Below are 22870 nucleotides of genomic sequence, written 5' to 3'. Positions count from 1 at the left end.
CGTGTCTGGTCGAATCAAGCAGTCGACGAGTGCGATGAGGCGAGCGCTGACGGGGAACTCCATGTACTGGACACGTCAGACGAAGAACTTGAAGGCGAAGATGATACCTCCGATTTCTCAGCAGAAGATATCATGACGCTAGTTATGGACTACGCGGTCAACTTTGGATTGTCGTGGACTCAGGTAGAGCACCTAATGAAATTGGTGGGCTTTATTCTGAAGAGGAGCGACCTCCCCGACATGAAATTCCTCTTTAAGAAGTTCGCGGGTATGTCGACGGAGAGCATGATGTTTTATATTTACTGCCCTGACTACATGTGTCTTCTTGCAGAATGCGACGGAGGACTCAAGAAAAGAAAGGAGCTTCAAGTGACGTGTACAGTGCAAGCAGCGCTATACCGGAGACACGCTTACCGCGCGCGGGAGCTTCTTTGTCAGCCTTCCTCTAGGACAGCAGCTTGCCTCAATCCTGTCGTCTCAGAAAATCTCCAGGTCGCTAAAAACAGCCTTGGACAAGCTGTCTCATCGTTCAGAAGCTGCTTCCATGCGCGATGTGACGGATGGTAGTCTGTACCGTCAGCAAAGGAAGGACCTCAACCTCGATGACATGGACTTAACCATAACAATAAGCGCGGACCAGTTTTCAACTCATCCAAGTTTTCGATATGGCCTCTTCAGGTAATAATAATGAGTTGCCTCCTGAACTGCGTTCCAAAAATGTTGCACTTTCTATGCTCTGGTATGGGCAGTGTCATCCAGAAATGTCACTGGTATTGGAGGCATTTGCCAAGCAAATTGAAACCCTTGCCGAGACCGGTGTGGATTGGACGTGCAATGGAGGGACATGTAACTCAAAAGTAAGTGACGTTCGTGTCTATTCGTGTGTGTACATGTGTAGCAATTTTATATTTTGCTTAAGTCATTCTTAATTGAGAGCATGTCGAACAAGGAATGCAAGGAAAGGTGTAAATAATAGCTGCTTGTTGTAACACAGCTTGCTCTTGTTCTTTTTTTCTTGTTTCAAGTGTGTTGTACCACCTGTGACAGCTGTATAACGCATCAAAAACTGCCCAAGTTGTGGGTCTCTCAAAAGGTTTTTTTCCTCTAAGGTTCATATCCAGATTGAATTGAAATTGGCATTTTGTCAGCTTTTCCTAATTGATAATGTTGTATTCGAAAGCTTGTTTGTCATCACACACGCTGAGCCATGCGTGACATGTTGTGCCCTTTTAAATGCGAAGCATTTCTTAGCGAACCTCTGGCACTTTGAGCGTTTCTATCTACGTATCTATCTATCTATCTAGCCGCCTACGTCTGGGTGCTCTCATGATCGCCTCCTTAACTTGGTGTAGACCAAAATTTGCATGGGAGGGTAAGGGGATTTAACGAATATGACTGCCGGGTCATGACATACATAACGTTAAAATCCTGTCGCGTGCGTCGCAAACCCTTTCCACTAGACACGTGCGGCACATACCCGTTTACCACGGGCCGCGTCGTACGGGTATGCGCCACAGGTGATTGACAGTTTATGTCTGCCTAGGAACAGCGAGAACAGACATTAGTAACTTAAATGCTAGAGAGTTAAGTAAGAACAACATCGGCAGCGGTGACTCAACGAATGGAAATAATGAATGTTAGGAACTCAGCAGGAATCAAACCCAAGCATTCTGCGTGGCAATCAGGTATTCTACCACTGAGCCATGCCAGGTCTATAAATGGGTTTGGAAAAACGGCCTACGCAGGCGTAATATCGGTGCAACGTCAATTGTGGTTGTGGTGCTGGCTATCTAATTTTACAAGAAAGCAATAAACACTTCATATGCACTCCTACAATATAGGCGTCATATGAGATTGACGTCTGTCGTTTCACTGTTTGCTCCGCTTTTACAGCAGTCTAGTATGTCCTCTAACATGAATCCTCCCGTTACGTCACACAATCAGTTACCCTTTAAACACCAGTGTTTTCGATGTGCCTGGTAAGCCTACGATGTGCACACAGCTACTGACGTCTGTAGTAGCTGTTGTAGTAGCGATGTGCAAACAGTTGACGTCTGTAGTTCCAGTGTTGGCTCAGATTTTATAGCAGTCTAAAAAACATTACGTTTGTATTCCTATGATTCCGCAAGCTATATTGAAGCATTGCTCGACCCCGGAGGAATATAAAAATTCGGCAGATCCCACGTACCGTGGGAGTCGATGTTATGCGAAGCATGCGGCGGGCAGGTGACTGTGGCGTAACTTTTTTTATTGAGCGACACGTTACAAAATGACGCTAAAGATTTGTATAAATTTTATACGCACACATTTATATGTTGAAGAGCCGCATATGTGTTATATAACCAGTTGTTTACGGTTGAGTAACGCTGCCAATGGCAACGTGGGTATTACCTACACCAGAAGCGGTAAGCTGATATGTAGTGCTTATACGTGTCCCGAGAACGCACACACGTTTCACGAACCCTTGTGCATGTGTGCAGGAAGTTCTTGACAGTCCTTGAACAAGGGCGTCATCACCGTGATCAGTGAGCACCAGCAGCTGGTCATGACTTGTTATAGGATCCGGTCGTGATCGTGATGACGAGGAGTCCATGTGTAGTGAAGTATGTGGTATAGTAGAGCTGTTGGAATTCGTGGATTCCTTGGTCATTTTGTCGACAAATTATCTGTCGACAGAGCCGGCGACATGTCGGAACCTGAAGCCACCCTTCGCGTTGGTGAGGTATAGGCCGTCGAGGCTGGTAGGCCTGGATAGTGCTACGTAGACCAACATCAGTGGATGGTGTTTGTCGTATTCGTAGACTACCTGAGCGCATATGGCCTAAGTAGCCTAGTCTACAAAGCGGCTGCCAATCAATCTGGCATCATCCTCGGTCAGCATGAGGCCACAGCCCAGCCTCGTAAGAAATGAAGAGGACACCGCGTCGTTCGGGTGGACGAAGTGCACTTTACGGTGCGATTATGTGGATATCATATGTAACTTTCGTTAATGTATTCCTCTGGGGTCGAACAATGCTTCAATATAGCTTGCTGAATCATAGGAATATAAACGTAATGTTTATTAGACTGCTATAAAAGCGGAGCCAACACTGGAACTACAGACACTAATCTGATATGACGCCTGTATCGTAGGAGTACACATGGTAGGAGTATCATGTAGTGTTTATTGCATTTCTTGTAAAATTAGATAGCCGGCACCACAACCACATTTGACGTTGCACCGATATTACGCCTGCGTAGGCTGTTTTTCCAAACCTGTTTATAGACCTGGCGTGGCTCAGTGGTAGAATACCTGATTGCCACGCAGAATGCTTGGGTTCGATTCTTGCTGGGATCCTAATTTTCATTCTTTCCATTCGTTGAGTCAATGCTGTCGATGTTGGTTTTCCTTAACGCTCTAGCATTTAAGTTCAGAATGTCTGTTCTTGCCGTTGCTGGGTAGATATAAACTGTCAATCACCTGTGGCGCATACCCGTACACCGCGGCCCGTGGTAAACGGGTATGTGCCACACGTGTCTAGTGGAAAGGGTTTGACGACGTTGTCCACTAGTCGACGATGTCGACGATGTCATGACCCGGCAGTCATATTCGTCAAATCCTCTTACCTTCCCATGCAAATTTTGGTTTACACCAAGTTAAGGAGGCGATCATGAGAGCACCCAGACGTAGGCGGCTAGATAGATAGATAGATAGATAGATAGATAGATAGATACGTAGATAGAAACGCTCAAAGGGCCAGAGGTTCGCTAAGAAATGCTTCGCATTTAATAACGAAAGTTACATATGATATCCACATCACCGCATCGTAAAGTGCACTTCGTCCACCAGAACGATGAAGTGTCCTCTTCACTTCCTAAGAGGCTGGGCGATGGCCTCATGCTGACCGAGGATGATGTCAGATTGATTGACAGCCATTTGTAGACTAGGCTACGTAGGCCACATACGCCCAGGTAGTCTACGAATAGGACAAACACCATCCACTGATGTTGGTCTACCTAGCACTATCCAGGCCTACCAGCCTCGACGGCCTATGCCTCACCAACGCGAAAGGTGGCTTCAGGTTCTGACATGTCGCCGGCTCTGTCGACAGACAATTTGCCGACGAAATGACCGAGGCATCCACGAATTCCAACAGCTGTACTATACCACATACTTCAATACACATGGACCCCTCTTCACCACGATCACGACCGGATCCTATAACAAGTCATGACCAGCTGCTGGTGCTCACTGATCACGGTAATAATGCCCTTGTTCAAGAACTGTCAAGAACTTCTTGCACATATGCACACGGCTTCGTGAAACGCGCTTGCGTTCTCGGGACACGTATAAGCACTATATATCAGCTTACCTCTTCTGGTGTTGGTAATACCCACGTTGTCATTGGCAGCGTTACCCAACCGTAAACAACTGCTTATATAACACATATGCAGCTCTTCAACATATATATGTGTGCGTATATAATATATAGAAATCTTTAGCGCCATTTTGTAACCTGTCGTCAGTAAAAAAAAATTACGCCACAGTCACCTACCCGCCGCATGCTTCGCAAAACATCGACTCCCACGGTACGTGGGATCTGCCGAATTTTTTACATCTGAAATCTTAGTTTTATTTTTGTCTCTTCACAGGTATATTGTTTCAATGGCACGGCTGATTCCCCAGCCAGGGCCATGATGCAGAATGTCGTCCAGTAAAATGGATACTTTGGGTGTGGCTGGTGTTTGCACCCTGGAAAGTGTATTGAAGGTAGGTAATGTCAGTACACAACTAAATTTTAAAAGGTTCTAGCTAAATACCTTCTATTTGGAGCTAATCTGTCAGTTTCACACAAATTTTGGTGTCTGCATTCTGAAAGGGACTGTTTCTTGCTCGCAAAATTTATAGTGAAAATGAGAAGATTGATTGTCAAATTGGTGGCAACAAGCATGCTTTTGTGAAATAAAAAAATATATTTTTAATATAGTTATAAAAATTATGAAAGTATGACTGGTAGCGTCGCCCAACAGTGACGTGGCTCAGCCTATCAGTAGAAGGGAAAAAACTCTCGCAGGTAGATTTATTTTGGTTGAAAATAAATATCCATAATTTTAAATTGTATTTGTATTTTATGCACGTTTGGCAGCTCTCTTTGGCATCGGAGAGTAATTTATGCTTTTTTTTCCTCACATGTTCAAGGTGCCCAGTGGCGCTGCTGATATTTCATTACCCTGCTTGTTTATGACACAAAATCGCGAGCCTAGCGTCTGGTGCTACTCAAACAAAAAAACATGTTTTGGATGAACAGCGACGTGACTCACGTCAGAGTATTTTCATACCACGCCCATCAGTTCTCTTTATTCACTGAAGCTGAAGCCACTTTGCCACACAGTCAACCCCATGGTTTAATTGTATTGAAAATTTTGCCTCCAGGTTCCGCTTCACCAAGGCATTCTGTCATGCTGCAAATGCAACGCAGAACGCCTAAACATAACTGAAAACCAGCAAGGACCAGCAGGGAAGTTGTATGTTGAAAATCAGAAAAAGTAAACACTCCTAAATGCATCATTATTACTTGTATGTGACAATTACTACCACTTCACTAAAATTTCTCATTGATTCCAACATGAGCATTGTCTGCACATTATTAGGTACTAAATGTGCAACTTCTGTTGTCAGATGACACTTCATTTGCCTCTGAAACCTTTTTCGCAGGTACAGTTAAGTATCCTGTCTCTGGCACATCTTCACCTGACAAGACAAAAGAAGGAGCACTACAATACATCAAAGGAGCACACAGGACTGGAGTTCATGTTCGAGGAGTGAAGGGTCCTTCTCCATTAATCAGTTTGCCGGGGTTCGATATTGTGTGGAGTTTCAGCCCCGACTACATGCACTGTGTGCTTCTTGGTGTGACACGTCAGTTTACGGAGCTGTGGATGTCCAAGGTCGGGGCTCCATACTACATAGGGTCGCCACAGCTTATAAAGATTGACGACAGGCTGTGTGCCACCAAGCCACCACAATGCATTACCCGCATGCCTCGGTCGGTGCAGTTACGAAAGTTCTGGAAGGCAAGCGAGTGGCAACAGTGGCTTTCATACTACAGTCTCGTGTGTGTGGATGGAGTCTTGCCGTGCAAGTACATAGAGCACTTCAGTCTGCTTGCGAGAGGAGTGTTCCTTTTACTTGCAGATGTTTCAACTGAAGACGTACATCAGAGCACTGAACTCCTTGCGAAATTTGTTGTTGGTGTTCAGTTTTTTTGTATTCTGAAAGGGAGATCACATCTAATGTTCATTTGTTGATGCACCTAGCAAAAAGTGTTCTAATGCAAGGGCCTCTTTGGGCACATTCTTGTTTTGTGTTTGAAGGAGGCATTGGCAAGATTAAGAAGCTTATAACATCTGCAAAGGGAGTGCCCCATCAAATCATGGGCAGGGTACTAACGGCCAGCAAAGTTGGTGCATGCAACGCCACTGCAAGTCATCACATAAAAGATTTTTTGGGTGTTGGTTTTCACAAAATGGAACCAATAGCCCTTTTGGGCAAACCAAGGCCTGCCAGTGCATCCCTTGTTGGATTAGTTGAGGCACAAATCCCCCATCAAATAACTGGCCCTGTTGAGGAACATGACAGAATCCGCATGTCTGGATATGTGTTCCACAGCGAACAATACCAGAGGCCTGACAGAATTGACTGCACAGCTGTATGGCTGCCAGACAATACGCATGCAAAGATACAGCGTATTGTCTCAGTGAGTTGCAGTGACAGTAAGAGAACTTACTTTGTGTCAAAGGGCTACAGGAGCATGTGCTGTTATGGCACTGGGCACATTTCAAGGGTTGAGAAGTGCATGCCCCTGAAACTTGTAGAGGTTTACAGTAAAGTAGCTGCATGCTTTTGGATTGAGTGTGAGGGCAGGCAACTGTTTTGCAATCTCGTCAACCGTTTCCAATTATAAGGATGGAGTATAACAAGGCTTAAAGCAGGGTGAGGTGAGGAAAAACGCATGCTAACACCCATTGTTTAGTGCAATTGAACTGCACTGCAGTACATAAGGAGCAGTATCTGTGCTTCAGTATGTGGTATTTCAGTTGCATTGAAGAGTGGTCTGTTAATACTTTGTATGTCATCCTAACTTGCCCTGTCCCATACGCTGTTTGGTATTGTTCTAACAATGTACACTTGGCAACACAAGTTTACAGCCCCCCCCCCCCCCCGAGGGCTCGAAAGAAAAACTAAAACTTCAGCTTGGCTATTGCGTGATGCTTCTCATTTAATTCATTGGTATGCAAGTCACAAAATCTAGTACAGGCTAAAACATAAAATTACAGGTTTTATTTGTTCTCTGGCTAAATGAGAATTTAAATTTCTTGTAAGTCGTGCTGTAAGCTTTTGTCGTCAAGTGTACCAAGCAGCCCAGTCTAGCAGACATGTCGAGTTGCAGATTTTGTGCTTGTACAGCCGCCCATTTTTTTAACCTGAACGCGCGAGCATCGACCGCCAAGTTGATAAGCGCCGTAAAACGGAGCGCAGTGGCGAAATGAACGAGAATACGCGCATGCGCGCTATGAGCAGTCGTGGGCAACTGCCGTCGGCTAGGCTTTTCCGCGGACGGTAGCTGTCCAAGACTGCTCATTGCGCGCATGCGCGTATTCTCGTTCATTTCGCCGCTGCACTCCGTTGTACGGCGCTTATCAACTTGGCGGTCGATGCTCGCGCGTTTAGGTTAAAAAAATGGGCCACTGTACACTAAAGTAATTTCCTACATTTTACTTTTGTGTGTGTGTGTGTGTGTGTGTGTGTGTGTGTGTGTTAACTTTTTGCCTATTAATCGATAAGTTTCTTGTTGTTTGCCATCTGTATTATTTTGGTGATGAATTGCTCTGTTTAAATATCGCATGCAAATGCTCCTTAGCGGTTATGCAGTTTTTGCCTTTTACATTACTTTTGGGTGTCACCTTGCATAAGTTAAACAGGTGCTGCTTGCATGTGCTTTTTGTTCTATTTATCATGTATAATCTGAATTTTTTATTGCAGTGATGCACGCTTGCTAAAGCTGAGCTTGATTTTGTGCTTGTTCTCTTGTTTTCTTTATCAGCATTTATTCTTTGATATATTGTATTGCAGTGAAAAAATAGTGTATTTTGATTGTCTGTTTAATATGTCTGGATAGCATTTTATGTTGCTTTTTCACCCTTGCCTGTGGGTGAATCTGGTAAAAAAAAGCATTTTGGACTGTTCACCTGACTGATAATGCTTTCATTTTCTAAACATGAAATGGAGGGCCTGAAGCACCCTTTTATAACTCTAGATCAACATCTTTTTACTGACCCTCATGCAAATATGACATTTTTCCAATACCAGTAGATGAGTTGCTATTAAAGCATCTTATAGTCAGACTTGTTGGCATATGTGCGAAAAATACATTTGATCTAGTAGGATCATTATTGAACTCAGGCTGACCCAGCTGCAATTTGTATCACGTTGTGCTTCGATGTAAAAATGCTTTAGTTAGTGCACCAGGACTACTTTTCCACGTGTCACTTGCCATACTCAGAGAAAGAAAACTAACATGTATGCACGCCTTGACAATGGCAGCTGTCGAAAAAAGAAAAACCTTCTCAAGATACAATATCTTAAAAAAATCTTGTTCTGCTGCCAAACAATTATGCAGGGACTACTCTAAGAGTTCCAAAGCTGTGCAAAGCATCCTGTCCATAAATGCTTGCATATGTTATTGCTTCCCTCAGTCTTGCTTGGGTGTTCTTTTATTCTTTTACTGAGTAAACCATTTTCACATGCGTTAAACGCTCAGTGTTCTTGTCTATGTACACTTTATAGAGATAGGGATATGATATCCTGCATACTTGGAAGGTTCAGAGGTTTTAGTCTCTTTGCACTTTGGAGGTCAATGGTTCGGTACTCCACTGACTTCGAAGATTCAGGGTTCGTGTTTCTGTATGCCTTGGAAGTCCGAGGGTTTCATACCCCACACATACTCAGAAGGTTCAATGTTAAGAATGTCAAGGGCTTGAACCTTGGCACGGTTCATGGTCTTTTGCACCATATGTTTACCATGCATTTCCTAAGCCCTCTGTGATACTATGGGACTGGTATTATCATGCAGACTAATCTGCTAAAGAGGTAACCTTGCAAATGCTTCAGAATAGTGGTATAGGAAATATTTTAGAAGTCTGGGAGTCCATCATGGAAAAACAAATGAATATGCATGGAAAAGTGCACTAGTACTTCTGTTTTTCACCACTGTCTTTCCAATTTAATGAATGAATCAACTTGCCTGAGCCAGTTTTATTGAAACTACTTTTTCTCAATCTGGAATAGAGCACTGCACGGGCCGGATTTTACTGCCCGGGCCCGGCCCGGGCCCACTTTATGAAGCCTGAGCCCAGCCCGGGCCCGTGGTTCCAAGCGCGGGCCCGGCCCGGGCCCGGGCGTACATGACCTAACCCAGCCCGAGCCCGGCCCGGGCCCGGGCGTACTTGACCGTAGCCAGCCCGAGCCCGGGCGTTCATTACTAAACTAATCCAGGACGCGCTTGTTCGTGACCAGGCCCGACCCGGGGCCGCTAGAGGATATTAGTTGTTGATGACTATTAATGATGCCGTGTGCTTTGTAGCGGGTGATCGGACGGAGAATCCGGTGTGTACATGCATCGAAATGTTGCTTTGTCCAGGGTGGTAGCTCAGCGGTTAAGCTGTTCCGCTGTTTAAGTCCTAGGACGCGGGTGCGATTCCCGCGGCCACGGCGGCCGCAATTTGGTGGGGGCGAAATGCAAGAACACCCGTGTATATACTTATCTTTAGGTGCACGTTAGAGAAATCGACGTGGTCGAAATTGATCCGGTGCCACTACGGCGTGCTTTGTAATCATATCGTGGTCTTGGCACGTAATACCAAGGAATATAAATGAAATATACCGTATGTGCCAACCTCGAATAAAAGACCGAAATCTTTATGCCTCCCATGGGAACAACCGTGATCTGGCCCATTGTTAGTGCTGTTAATATATATATATATATATATATATATATATATATATATATATATATATATATATATATATATATATATATATATATATATATATATATAATATATATAATATATATATATATATATATATATATATATATATATATATATATATATATATAATTCAAAAGAAAGTTCTGAAGGTCCGGTGCACATGTAGTTGAAGAAATGAAGGAGCACACTTACGAAAATTGCATATTTTTACTCATTTACGTTTCGGCCGTGGCACGGCCTTCGTCAGAATGCCACGGCCGAATGCCACGGCCGAAACGTAAATGAGTAAAAATATGCAATTTTCGTAAGTGTGCTCCTTCATTTCTTCAACTATATATATATATATATATATATATATATATATATATATATATATATATATATATATATATATATATATATATATATATATATATATATATATATATATATATATATATATATATATATATATACACACACACGTGTCACTTCAGCTTGGCACAGTATACCTTAGACCATGCAATGCATAACGTTCGCGTGTGCTCGAAGGCCCGACTTACGCCTTTTAATGAGCGGGTCCGAGTCCGGCCCGGCCCGCAGCCTCAAGCCCGAGCCCAGCCCGGGCCCGCCGGAAAACGTTTCGGACGGCCCGGCCCGGGCCCGTGCAGTGCTCTACTCTGGCATACCGCTTTGATGACAGCGCGGGTGATGCAATGTGCCGGGTATGTGGTGCGGACGAGGAGACAGTCGAACACTTGCACTTTAAGAAAAGATCGAGTAAAAAGGGCGTCTTTTTGTCCCACAACAATAATCGTCATCTGGCTTGCTTGCGTTTCCTTTCTTGAAAACTCGGCGCTGGCCACTTTCCTGCCAAGAATGCTATGTCACGCTGACAGCGCGCACGTCGTTCGTGACCAGAAAGTGCCGGGCGCGCGGCGATGCCTTCCTTTCCTTGCACTATCGCCAGCGGCGATAGTGCAAGGAAAGGAAGGTAAAATAAATGACGATTATTGTTGTGGGACAAAAAGACGCCCTTTTTACTCGATATTTTCTTAGAGTGTGGTCATGAACTGCAAGAGCCTCACAACAGCACCTACAGATGGCACCACCTTACAGCAGGCGCTTGGCTTTTCGCCCACCGACGCTCCTGATGGTGCGGAGTGGTGTGCAAAGGTGCGCGCAGATTGACATGTCGAAGCTCTCCTCGTTGAACATGTACATATACAGTGGTGCATGGTTAGTTAATGTGTGTGTAGTCACTTCTGTGTACGCGCTTTCTTTTTTCTTTCTTTTTTATGTCCTTAGGCCAGGGCGTCGGTTGATGCCCGCCCGTTACAAAGGGTGAGGCCATAAATCCAATCCAATCCAATCCAGGTGCGCCACTAGATCGCCACCAGTGGCCCGCCCGCACACACGCGGCCTCGCCGTTTGTCTCCGGAGAAGTTAGACCTTATGCAAAATTGCTGCCATCTGTAGGAGGTTTGACGAAGCTACCGATTCGACGCCGTGTTGGAGGCTTGGGTCAGAATCGTATTGCTGTCGCTGCTATTGGCCGCGAGATCGAGCGGAGTCGCCACCTGGCGGCTACTGGCTGAAGTGCACCTAGTGTGGATTGCTCCCTGCGTCGTCTGCTAGCCACGTCGTGTCTACATGCGCGCGTATGTCCTGCACGTTCTCAAAGGGCGGTTTATTCTTTTATGTTAGGGCGAGTTTAACTGCTCGTACGTATACCTAAAATGGTGTACAGAAGCAAGTGGGCTTGGTCGGCCGCATGCGCAGTGAGTGCGACTTTCGAGAGGGCTGTGTATTGGTGTCGTACCCTTCGTTCGCCAGCATGATTTCAGTGTTGGTGCCGCTTTCTGGTTCAAGCACATTCTAAAGGGCTCTTGGCATAGCCCCAAACATGAGGAGCATTAAATAGTGTGAAAGCACCGTTTTAGCGACTCGTTGGTAAACAAAACGATGCTCTAGACCATGCACGTTCGCGTTGTTGTTAGGTGTATAACTGCGGCACTGTAGTTCATCGGTTATGCGATGACCTTTAGTTGTGCTTGAGACGTCCTTTCAACGTAGTGGTCCCGCTACAGCGAAATATTTATATCACGTGAAGGGTGACACTTTGGTACTCAAACTATCCCCTAAAAAACAGACAATGGAATGAAACGGCAGTGATAAAACGGAGTAGCCGCGCGCAATTTTAACTTGGGGCGAAATTTCTGAAGCACCGCCCGTGTGCTTAGATTTAGGTACGCTTTGAAGAACCCAAATGTTCAAAATTAATCCCGACGACGTGCCTTACACTTCTGTCGTATAATTTCACGCAAAACCTCAGCCTTTTTTTACATTATCTTGAGCGTTTGTGTGGAGTTGTTAGAAATTTATGGAAGACAGCGGACATTGTTAGTTTGAAAAAAAAGGCACTTATTCCCATAAAATAACCGGACCTTTGTTGCATCACTGTTGTGCACGTAAGCAATCTATCAAAGCTCTGTGCTAAACTCTAACCTTTTTATTCTGTTACTGGAGCAAGAACAAGTGCGTACGCGTTGAACGTCTCCGTGGCGCTAAAGCGCTGTCAATCACGTAGCTTTCCTGCCTAAACTTATCAACTGTCCTACATTCCATGAAGAACTGAACAATAAAAAAAGTGCGTATGCGTATTCGCGCGAACAGCGCTATTGAACTCACTGCACATGAATATGGGCTGGTATACAAATGAACTAGAAGTAAACACTTAAGTAGTTCAGTCGTGCTACAGCAATGCGTAGTGCAGAGAACATAAGCTAAACACGTATAGAGAAGACAACCAAAAACGTCATGATGTCACGTGGTCGTGACGTCGACGAAGACAGCAGTCAGCACGTCCGAGATGAAACTGTTTATTTGGCCGAACTTGTGGCCGGGAAACTCAAGGTCAAACTACAGCAATACACTGATAGCGTCGAACAGAGCGTCGACCGTCAATCAAGTGACAAGCGGTCAAGCGTGTCGGCTTTTATACAGGCGCTATCGAACTTTCCAGCAATATCGCTGGTGGCGGCGTTATCTCCAGACAAAGCTGGAACATTCGCGTATGGGGCGCAATCTTAACAAAACGATCTACTACAATCGCGACGCTTCTAGAACACTACTTCGCGGACAGCGTCGTGCGTTGATAACCGTCCCTGCCGGTCAAACCCGAATACATCAAAAACAAGACAAGAAGTGGGCGTGGCAATATAGTGTGTAAGCGCAGCTGTCATCCAGGGCGAGCATCCCTTTCATCGGCAGATTGCGCTTTTCTTACTAGTAATAGTAACGTTGGATGATCTTTGTGCATATGAAGAGCGTATACATTACCATTAAGCTGCAATGAACGCATTTTATTCGCCGACAATCGGCTCAAACCGTTCGCAGCGAAGCGCCGCTGTGTGCATTGGTATACGCGCCGTCGAAGGCCTCTCCACACTAACGCGGCGACGGTGCTGCCACCTATAGGTCGATCTGGCTGCCAATAACTTCTTGCTTGTATCTGCTTTGATAGTGGGCAACCGGGGCATAAAAACGTCAGACGAGTGTGTAAGGGCATGTACACGTTACCGGCAATAACTGTCACTACGTTGACAGTTATTACGTGTGAATAACTGCCTCACAGCGAAAACAAAGTACAAGTTTGTCACCGAGTCACATGTAGGTCTGCCGTCGTTGAGTGTGAAGCTATGCCCTGTGTTATAAATTTTTCTGTCTATTTTCAGTGTGGTGAATAAAGCGTTGTTAGTTATTTGAATATACTGTGTGTAGTGTAGGATGGTTGGGAAGAGGCTCTAGCCTGCGGCGGGACTAATTAATTAATTTATGGGGTTTAACGTCTCAAAACCATGATATGATCATGAGGGACGCCGTAGGGGAGGGCTCCGGAAATTTCGACCACTTGGGGTTCTTCAACGTGCACCTAAATCTAAGTACACGGGCCTCAGGCATTTTCGCCTCCATCCATGAGACTGTTTGGCGTAGCGCACACCCACAAGGACAAAGAAGGACACACACACACACAGCGCTAACTTTCAACTAATGGTTTTATTTTTGATCACACGTGTCCTTTTTATACAGCAAACAGGCGATCGATAAAACCAAGAAAACATGTAATAGTACAGCATTGACCGCGTGCACGTCATCACTGATCACGTCTGCACCCACCTTCTTCAAAGCGACATTTCAAGATACCTCTTTTCTTTATCGGACAAACCTAAAGAAGGCGCACTCACGCATTTTTCTTTCACTTTTCAATTTCAAATGCCTCGATTATTTCCCGGGTTGTTTTGTCTCGAGCCCTATATAGAATACGAGTGCTCGCAAACTCTGGAACGCAACCACACCTTTGGCAGTGAGTGCCCAGGTGGCCAGACACAGCTTTGTTGACATTATACGAGTGTTCTCTGAGTCTCTGGTTTACACACCTTCCGGTTTGGCCAATATAGACGCGTTCACACGTGAGAGGAATAGAATACACTACTCTTTCACTGCAATTTACAAACTTTTCGCGGTGCTTGATTGTGCACTCGCGCTTCTCTTTGCTGTCCGCATTAACCTTTTTGCACATCCTTTGCAGACGTTCGGGAGCGGAAAAAACTACGTCCGCACCGGACTTTCTCGCTATCCTGCGCAAATTATGCGATATGGCGTGCATGTAGGGCACCACCGCAACCTTGGTTGCCTTAGTGGCGGCTGTCTGATTACTGGTGTTCGCTCTTTCTTTTTTTCTGATATTTTCGGCGACGGCGGTTAACAGGCGCAGGGGATAGCCAGAATCAATTAAACGTTTAGCCTGGGCCCACAAGCTCGCTTCAAGCTTGTGCCGGCACGATTTCATCAGTGAACTCTGAAAACATGAACTTATAACAGCACGCTTTACCAACTTTGAATGCGCAGATGTAAACGAAAGTACAGGCTTATTTCCTCGCGGTACATAACCCCAACACACACCTGTTGACGAAAAATACAACCCGAGGTCTAAAAATCTTATGAAGTTGTCTTTTGGTACTTCATGCGTCAAGGCCAGAGGAGATAACTCAGTCGTGAACATGTTAAGCGTTCCTGAAACGACCGCGTCAAAACTGTTAGGTTCATTATTACAAACGATTAGGTAGTCATCTACATATCTAAAAACAGCAACAACATCCGTGTGCTTTACACGTGCGTCGAGAACTTGGTTACGCTTTGCTAAAAACAGATCACTCAAATATGGAGCGATGCAGGAACCTATACAAATGCCATTTCTTTGTTTCACAATGTTTCCATCCCACGTCGCATATGTCGAGTTTAGATAAAAGGAAAGAAGATCTAAAAACTGTTCACACGACACCCCGGCAGCATTTTGGAATTGAATAGCTCCTAGTCTGTCGATACCCTCGGACACACACGCCACCAAATCGGTCTGAGGAAGGCTGTAATAAAGATCCTTAACGTCGATGGAAAATGCCAAAAGGTTTGCGCTTTGCTTGTCAAGGCGCTTTGTTGGGCTAGTTGCATAACCAACTAGCCCAACAAAGCGCCTTGAGCAATTTCATTTCTTGTACATCGGGCATTCCGTTGTGGTACAGCACCGACCCATGCCGCATCGTCCCGCTGATCGCGATAGCGGCCTGCAGAGCCCGGACGCTTGGTTTCTGCATACGGCGCAAAGTGTTACCCCCTGAAGTGATGGCACTATTCGGCTACTGCTTACCCTCTCTCAACCACGGTGTTCGGATTTGCAAAGTTATGCGATCCGAGTGGCAAAGGCAAACTCGCTTGTACAGAGATCAGCTGAGACTACTGCTGGGGCCACGAGCAACTTGCAAGGACGGGCGAGAATATTCAAGACTGGCTGACCGAACGACAGAATTCCTTTGGCAGCAAGTCCTACCGGGGCTAAGGCTACAAGTACAGAAGAAGTCAGCTGTTCCATCGAACCCTCTTCACCTTGTGGGTGACGTGACCTTACCAGAGAAGGTGCAGCAGGTGCTGAAGTGTGGACCGAAGTTCGCCGTCGAGCCACGCAAGTCCGGCCCGGAACTTTTGGGGATGGTTCGGCAGGTGTCGAAACAGGTCCCTGAAGACGACGTTGACAGGTGTGTATCCGAAGGTGTCGACGTACTGATGCGTGGCCGCCCTCCGCGCGGGAAGTTTTCCGTATCGGGGACAGTGAAGTACTTGAAGGACAACTCGCTTGCATTGTTACCGGCCGATAAAGACGGCGGTTTTGCGGTGATGCCTAAATCTATGTATCAGGAGAAAGCGTCGGATGCCATTGGTTCTGTTTTTGATATTCACAGTGATGTTTCTTTGGAAAAAGTGCGGTCGGCCGCTAAAAAGCTATGCAAGAGTTTTAGTCTTGATGGCATTGCCAAGTTGATGGAGAAGAAGAAAAAAACGGAACTAGAAATCTTCTTCAGTGCCAAAACGCATAAACTTGCTTGCCCATTCCGAGTGATCATCTCCGAGAATGAATCCTGGCAGAAGTGCTTAGCAGTGTTTTTACAAAAGTACTTGAAGTTGATACCCCTTAACGACCCATTTTTGGTAAACAAATCGGAACAAGTGTTAGATTTTTTCAAAGACAAGCAAAGCGCAAACCTTTTGGCATTTTCCATCGACGTTAAGGATCTTTATTACAGCCTTCCTCAGACCGATTTGGTGGCGTGTGTGTCCGAGGGTATCGACAGACTAGGAGCCATTCAATTCCAAAATGCTGCCGGGGTGTCGTGTGAACAGTTTTTAGATCTTCTTTCCTTTTATCTAAACTCGACATATGCGACGTGGGATGGAAACATTGTGAAACAAAGAAATGGCATTTGTATAGGTTCCTGCATCGCTCCATATTTGAGTGATCTGTTTTTAGCAAAGCGTAACCAAGTTCTCGACGCACGTGTAAAGCACACGGATGTTGTTGCTGTTTTTAGATATGTAGATGACTACCTAATCGTTTGTAATAATGAACCTAACAGTTTTGACGCGGTCGTTTCAGGAACGCTTAACATGTTCACGACTGAGTTATCTCCTCTGGCCTTGACGCATGAAGTACCAAAAGACAACTTCATAAGATTTTTAGACCTCGGGTTGTATTTTTCGTCAACAGGTGTGTGTTGGGGTTATGTACCGCGAGGAAATAAGCCTGTACTTTCGTTTACATCTGCGCATTCAAAGTTGGTAAAGCGTGCTGTTATAAGTTCATGTTTTCAGAGTTCACTGATGAAATCGTGCCGGCACAAGCTTGAAGCGAGCTTGTGGGCCCAGGCTAAACGTTTAATTGATTCTGGCTATCCCCTGCGCCTGTTAACCGCCGTCGCCGAAAATATCAGAAAAAAAGAAAGAGCGAACACCAGTAATGAGACAGCCGCCACTAAGGCAACCAAGGTTGCGGTGGTGCCCTACATGCACGCCATATCGCATAATTTGCGCAGGATAGCGAGAAAGTCCGGTGCGGACGTAGTTTTTTCCGCTCCCGAACGTCTGCAAAGGATGTGCAAAAAGGTTAATGCGGACAGCAAAGAGAAGCGCGAGTGCACAATCAAGCACCGCGAAAAGTTTGTAAATTGCAGTGAAAGAGTAGTGTATTCTATTCCTCTCACGTGTGAACGCGTCTATATTGGCCAAACCGGAAGGTGTGTAAACCAGAGACTCAGAGAACACTCGTATAATGTCAACAAAGCTGTGTCTGGCCACCTGGGCATTCACTGCCAAAGGTGTGGTTGCGTTCCAGAGTTTGCGAGCACTCGTATTCTATATAGGGCTCGAGACAAAACAACCCGGGAAATAATCGAGGCATTTGAAATTGAAAAAGTGAAAGAAAAATGCGTGAGTGCGCCTTCTTTAGGTTTGTCCGATAAAGAAAAGAGGTATCTTGAAATGTCGCTTTGAAGAAGGTGGGTGCAGACGTGATCAGTGATGACGTGCACGCGGTCAATGCTGTACTATTACATGTTTTCTTGGTTTTATCGATCGCCTGTTTGCTGTATAAAAAGGACACGTGTGATCAAAAATAAAACCATCAGTTGAAAGTTAGCGCTGTGTGTGTGTGTGTCCTTCTTTGTCCTTGTGGGTGTGCGCTACGCCAAACAGTCTCATGGATCATAACCAACTAGCCCAACAAAGCGCCTTGAGCCTCCATCGAAAATGCGGCCGCCGCGGCCGGGATTCGATCCCGCAACCTTTCGAGATTCGATCCCGCGACAAGGCGCATCGATGACGGTAAATATGAAAGTGTTGCTGGCCCATTTCAAAACGTATTTCAAGAGGGGAATCCTACGTTCTGATGTGTCGTGCATCTAATTCCAAATAAAATGTTGTCCCCTTTTCGTATTTTTTTAATAAAAAAAATTCACTGCTCTAGTCACCGACTTAAGTATGTATAGAATTACTGTACTATCAAAATGCAAAATATTTACGCATCTCCCGCACGTGAAAATTGAACATGCAAAGTCTTAGTTGCTCCAAAAAGTAGGCGCCGATTAGCTGGTACTTTATGCAGTATCCTTCCGACGCGTGCGCGTAGATAACACGATACGCCAGTAATATTTGCGTTCACATCGTCGCTTTCAGGTCCTACCGGTGCCTTAAAATTTCAACCCGTTGCAGCAAGACAGTTTTGCATCGCCGACTGAACGCTTGCGAAACCACCTCAGCTCGTAACCAACGAAAGCGCACCCAGGGTCGAATGTAATACATTGCCCGGAAGAGCATTCTTTTTTTCACTTCCATACGAAAAGTACGTGCCACAAGCTTGAATCGTCTGTTAATATTTCATAGCACACAGGGATGGATACAGGATTTTTCAGAACGGGGATCAGCTTTTGGGAGAACGATAGCACACGGGGGGGGGGGGGGGGGGGGGGGGGTCAGGACATCCGGGTCGCAGCTCTCAATTTGGCGATGATAGCACATCAAATGCTTGACAAATACGCATAGTGAAGCAATACGCGCGCAAAGCATCCCGCCAAACGCTACCTTCTGAAACTCCGCAACCGAAAACAAACTACAAACAACACGTTCCAGAACAATCGGTCCATTCGCTGCGAATCGATGACGCGTATGAACTACTATTTATTATCGAAAAAATTCTGCAGATTCCCTGTACCGTGGGAGTCGATGTTATGCGAAGCATGCGGCGGGTAGGTGACTGTGGCGTAATTTTTTTCACTGGGCGACACGTTACAAGATGACACTAAAAATTTGTATAAATTTATACGCACACATATATATATGTTGAAGAGCCGCATATGTGTTATATAACCTGTTGTTTACGGTTGGGTAACGCTGCCAATGGCAACGTGGGTATTACCAACACCAGAAGCGGTAAGCTGATATGTAGTGCTTATAGGTGTCCCGAGAACGCACGCACGTTTCACGAACCCGTGTGCATGTGTGCAAGAAGTTCTTGACAGTTCTTGAACAAGGGCATCATCACCGTGATCAGTGAGCACCAGCAGCTGGTCATGACTTGTTATAGGATCCGGTCGTGATCGTGGTGACGAGGGGCCCATGTGGTATAGGAGAGCTGTTGGAATTCGTAGATGCCTCGGTCATTTCTTCGACAAATTGTCTGTAGACAGAGCCGGCGACATGTCGGAACCTGAAGCCACCCTTCGCGTTGGTCAGGTATAGGCCGTCGAGGCTGGTAGGCCTGGATTGTGCTACGTAGACCAACATCAGTGGATGGTGTTTCTCGTATTCGTAGACTACTGGGCGTTGTGGCCTACGTAGCCTAGTCTACAAAGTGGCTGTCAATCAATCTGGTATCATCCTTGGTCAGCAAAGGCCATCGCCCAGCCTCGTAAGAAATGAAGAGGACACTGCGTAGTTCTGGCGGACGAAGTGCACTTTACGGTGCGGTGATGTGGATATCATATGTAACTTTCGTTAATGTATTCCTCTGGGATCGAGCAATGCTTCAATATAGCTTGCTGAATCATAGGAATACAAATGTGTTTATTAGACTGCTATAAAAGAGGAGCCAACACCGGAACTACTGACGTTAATCTGATATGACGCCTGTATCGTAGGAGTACACATCGTAGGAGTATCATGTAGTGTTTATTGCTTTTTTGTAAAATTAGATAGCCAGCACCACAACCACAATTGACGTTGCACCGATATTACGGCTGCGTAGGCAGTTTTTCCAAACCAGCTTATAGACCTGGCGTGGCTCAGTGGTAGAATAACTGATTGCCACGCAGAATTCCTGGGTTCGATTCCTGCTGGGATCGTAATTTTCATCTTTCCATTCGTTGAGTCAACGCTGCCGATGTTGGTTTTCTTTAACGCTCTAACGTTTGTGTTACCAATGTCTGTTCTCGCCGTTCCCGGGTAGATATAAACTGTCAATCACCTGTGGCACATACCCTTTTACCACCGGCCGCGGTGTACGGGTATGCGCCACAGGTGATTGACAGTTTATATCTACCCGGGAACGGCGAGAACAGACATTGGTAACACAAACGTTAGAGCGTTAAAGAAAACCAACATCGGCAGCGTTGACTCAACGAATGGAAAGAATGAAAATTACGATCCCAGCAGAAATCGTGGCGCATACCCGTACACCGCGGCCCGTGGTAAAAGGGTATGTGCCACACGTGTCTAGTGGAAAGGGTTTGACGACGTACGCGACAGGATTTTAAGGTTATTCATGTCATGACCCGGCAATCATATTCGTCAGATCCTCTTACACTCCCATGCAAATTTCGATCTACACCAAGTTAAGGAGGCGATCATGAGAGCACCTAGACGTAGGCGGCTAGATAGATAGATAGATAGATAGATACGTAGATAGAAACGCTCAAAGTGCCAGAGGTTCGCTAAGAAATGCTTCGCATTTAAAAGCAACAGGAAGGGGAAGATGGAAGCTTGCGATGAACAAATCCGTAAACAGGGTGCGGGTGCTCGAGCCGACGTTTCGACAAGTGGACTTGTCGAAGCTTGTCGGACTTGGCGGACTTGTAGAAGTAGACTTGTCGAGCCGATGTTTCGACAAGTCCACTTGTCGAAACGTCGGCTCGAGCACCCGCACCACCCTGTTTACGGATTTTTTAATCTGTTTATTACCGGTGTCACATGGCCACTTTCGATCGCGATCAGGGCTGATCCGGATGAGGTGTTATCACACGGTCACTCTTTATCGTTACTAGGTCCTATCGGGATCAAGACGATCGCGATCAGCGCGTCGCGATATGGCTCCCAGATCGCGATTTGACAGACGTCTGCGCCAAGTGCGATACGGATCAGTTTGGACTAAAGCCCTTCCATCGCGTCTGCTGCCGCACCTAGCTGACAGTAAACGCATGGAGGGGCTTTAGTTTGGACCATGTAGCAGAGGCCATTGTTGATCGTCAACAATAAATCCGATCCGGATTGGCGCTGATCGCAATCAAAAGTGCCCGTGTGACACCGGTATAACATGTAATTGTTATCTCGATGTAATGAACAGAGTAGTGACGTCAGCAGCAGTGCAGGCATGCGCAAGTAGCCACGATGCAGCTTTGAAGCTCCTACACGATGCCGGTTTATCTGTGCCTGCAAGCGCACGGCGCGGAAACTGTCTCGTTCTGGCATGACACGAAACAGTGTTCTCTGATCAGCGCCGATGCTGTCACGCACCGCATATATTAAGAACGGCGAACCTAATCACGGCGTTAGTCGTAAGCTAGCACCCGGCGCAAGGGAACGGCCAGCTGCCTCTCGTCGGCAGCGAGGAAATCTAATAACATAGAGATTAGTTTCTTGCAAACCTTTTTTCATCAGCCCTATTTCCTCAATCTGATCAACACGGTACACGAAAATATGTCGTCATTGCCGTTCATATCAGCCGCCACACGTTGATACGCATGCTCCGCGTGTGCACATGCTGAGCGCGCTTAACCTTCAACATGGCGGAAATGCACACGGTGGCCGCTAGATGGCAGCAGATTTTGCATAAGGTCTATAGTCGCCCGACAAGAATTTGAGCACATGCTGGAAATCATCAGGCACTCGTCAAGCGCCTGGGCATCTCTACTCCATATGGTGACAAAGTCAACACCGGGAGATTGGCGACAATGCGGGGACTACAAGGTGCTGAACCGGGTTACTACACCAGGCAGGTACCCGGTAGCGCACATACACGACATCACGACGAGCCTTCACGGTGCCACTACCTTTTCGAAGATCGACCTAGTGCGGGCATACCATCAGATTCCCGTTGCCCCGGAGGATGTCCCGAAGACTGCAATCGGGATGCCCTTCGGACATTTCGAATTTCTTCGAATGCCGTTCGGCCTCCGAAACGCGGGTCGGAAATTCCAGCGGTTCATGGACTGTGCTATACACAGCCTCCGCTTCTGCCATGCCTATCTAAAGCACGCGAATGATCTGCGCGTCGTCTTCCAGCGCTTGGTGGAGCACGAGATGTTCGTGAACATGGCGAAATGCGAGCTTGGCGTCCCCCGCTATCGTTCCTAGGACACGTCATCCCTGCCTAAGGAGCTCTGCTTCAGCCCAACAAGGTCGAAGCCGTGCAAGGATTTCCGCACCGACTGCAAAGCGACAGCTTCGAGAATTTCTGGGTTTGGTAAACTTCTACCGTCGTTTCAGCCCTGCTGCCACCAAATTCTTGAACCTCTCCACGACCTCCTGGCCACTTCAAGAAACGGCTCAGGCACCCTCTTCTGGTCTCAAGAGGCAATGGAGGCCTTCCGCAAGGTCAAGGAAGTTTGAAGTTGATTTCACCCCAGTGTTACATTTTTTCTTCTTTTTTTACAGGACGCCTTAGCAAACGCCGCACTCCTTGAATACCCCAGGCCCGGCGTCCCGCAGTGTGTAACGGTGGATGCCTCCGACACAACCGTTGGGGCTGTATTACAGTAGC

At 46.1% G+C, this 22870-nt stretch overlaps 1 protein-coding gene across 1 annotated transcript; it reads left to right on the top strand.

Moving 5' to 3' along the window:
• The first annotated feature begins 132 nt into the window (after positions 1-132).
• Positions 133-22719, top strand: LOC119397124 (uncharacterized). The gene is given in 5 exon segments (XM_049416460.1): positions 133-268; positions 5696-6240; positions 6243-6869; positions 11071-11187; positions 22597-22719. Coding segments are annotated over 5 exon segments (1548 nt in total).
• The last annotated feature ends 151 nt before the right edge of the window (positions 22720-22870 follow it).

This window comes from Rhipicephalus sanguineus, chromosome 6 (genome assembly GCF_013339695.2).
Source record: "Rhipicephalus sanguineus isolate Rsan-2018 chromosome 6, BIME_Rsan_1.4, whole genome shotgun sequence".
In the NCBI taxonomy this organism is placed as follows: domain Eukaryota; kingdom Metazoa; phylum Arthropoda; class Arachnida; order Ixodida; family Ixodidae; genus Rhipicephalus; species Rhipicephalus sanguineus.
This window is presented reverse-complemented; position numbering and strand designations above follow the sequence as displayed.